At 68.2% G+C, this 1,738-nt stretch overlaps 1 protein-coding gene across 1 annotated transcript in view; it reads left to right on the top strand.

Moving 5' to 3' along the window:
* Nucleotides 1-1,738, top strand: part of LOC103899138 (balbiani ring protein 3) — a 9,700-nt gene that overhangs the window by 992 nt on the left and 6,970 nt on the right. The window contains exons 2-3 of the mRNA XM_019472141.1: nucleotides 915-1,064; nucleotides 1,399-1,542. Of these exons, the coding sequence (XP_019327686.1) occupies nucleotides 915-1,064; nucleotides 1,399-1,542 (294 nt within the window). The remainder of the gene's footprint in view (nucleotides 1-914; nucleotides 1,065-1,398; nucleotides 1,543-1,738) is intronic.

Genomic DNA, 1,738 nt, shown 5'->3' with positions numbered 1-1,738 from the left:
CCCCCCCGCCGTGGGGGCAATGCCGGGGGCGGTTGTGCCCAGCTGCGGTGCTGCTTTACCCACCCCAAGACAACGGCCGTGCTCCTTCTTTGTTTTAACAAAACAGCTGCTGTTTGGAGTGAAACCTCCCGGCAGCGTCTCTGTTTGCAGCCCAAACAGCACAGCCCTGCCAGGAGCCGGCAAGGGGTGTTTGCAGAAACTGCTGCCCCCGCGGCATCTCCCGGCTGACGGGCAGGAGCCGGGCACAGGTGCCAGCTGGAGCTCACTCGCGCCTGTGCCAAAGGCAAGCTGTCCTGATTTTCCCAGCATGGCCAAGATGAGCACAGGGTGCCAGGAGGAGGAGGAAGAGGAGGAGGAGGCAGCGGCGTGGAGCACGCTGCTTGCAATGAGGATGCATGGGGCAGCAGGATGCTCAGGGATAGATCCTGACCACCAGCCAGTGCTGGCTCGGTTCTGGCTTCTCCCTGGCAAGGCCAGCAATACTCCTTGTGGCACTCACTGCCTTGCGAGGGCACACATAGCCCCATGCCATGCCATGCTGTGCTGTGCAGGTCTCGGTGTGGGGGTACAGCAGTCCCGGGGCCGTGCTACAGGGGAGTCTCCAGCCCCGCTCCAACCAGTCCCTCACCTGCCACAGCAGCAGGGCTGCCCGCACCCCGGGCTCTGCCTGGCGACTCTGGGCATTGCCATCGGCCGGGCACTGCTGTGCCAGCGAGGGAGAGTCAGTGTGAGCCAGGCCCCTGGCCTGGGACCCCAAGAGGCTGAGCTCCTGCCAGGACCCTGCCCCACCAGGCTGCGCTCCCCGCTTCGGTCCCCTGTCCCCCACAGGGGCGACCCACGCCCCGCTCCCCAGGGGTCGGAGGGTGAGGAGCTCTGCCGCCTGGCGCTGCCCTGACGCCGCCATCCTACCACAGGGGAGCCCCAGAAGCCAGGGAGGTGCCCACGGGACTTCACGCGCTGCCTGCGCCTGGAGCCCCCCCTCTGTGCCAACGACTCCAGCTGCCCCGGCTGGCACAAGTGCTGCCCCCGGGAGTGCCGGCTCCGCTGTACCCCCCCGGCAGAAGGTACGGCACCGTGGCATGGCCACCAGCACCACCTCTGTCGTGGGACAGCCAACACCCTTCCTCCCTGTCCCTGTCCCCATCCTTGTGCCATCCCCATTGCCACAGAGCAGCTCTCTCCATGCCACTGGCAGCCTTCTGCCCACGGCTTCCAAGGCCGGCATAGGGCATGTGGAGGGGTCCGGGACAGGGCACATGGTGGGGTCCAGCCAGGGTCAGGCAGAGGGGTCTGGCGGGGGCAGGCAGACAGGTCCGGCAGGGTCAGGTTTCCCAGCACTGCCCTGGGACACCACTGGTGCAGCCTCACCTCTCAGCCCCACGCTACTCGGCATTGCAGAGAAACCCGGCGCCTGCCCGGCGGCAGCCCCCGAGGGGCTCTTTTACCCCTGCTCCTTCCCCTGCCTGGAGGACAAGGACTGCCTGGGAGCGCAGAAGTGCTGCCCGCTGGGCTGCGGCCCTGCCTGCCTGGAGCCGGTGCAGAGTAAGGCTTCCACAGGGGCCGGCTGGGAGCGTGGCAGTGGGAGAGCCCCGGCTCACTGCGGGGCGGCCACGGGGCCCCTCCATGCTGTAGACTTCTGCCACCTCCCCGCCATGGGCCCCTGGGGCGGCCGCACGCCGCTTCCCCTACACCAGCAGCTCCCCGCCGCGCCGCTTCCCCTACACCAGCCTGGCAGCTG

This window comes from Aptenodytes forsteri, unplaced genomic scaffold (genome assembly GCF_000699145.1).
Source record: "Aptenodytes forsteri isolate BGI_AS27 unplaced genomic scaffold, ASM69914v1 Scaffold483, whole genome shotgun sequence".
Classification (NCBI taxonomy): Eukaryota; Metazoa; Chordata; class Aves; order Sphenisciformes; family Spheniscidae; genus Aptenodytes; species Aptenodytes forsteri.
This window is presented reverse-complemented; position numbering and strand designations above follow the sequence as displayed.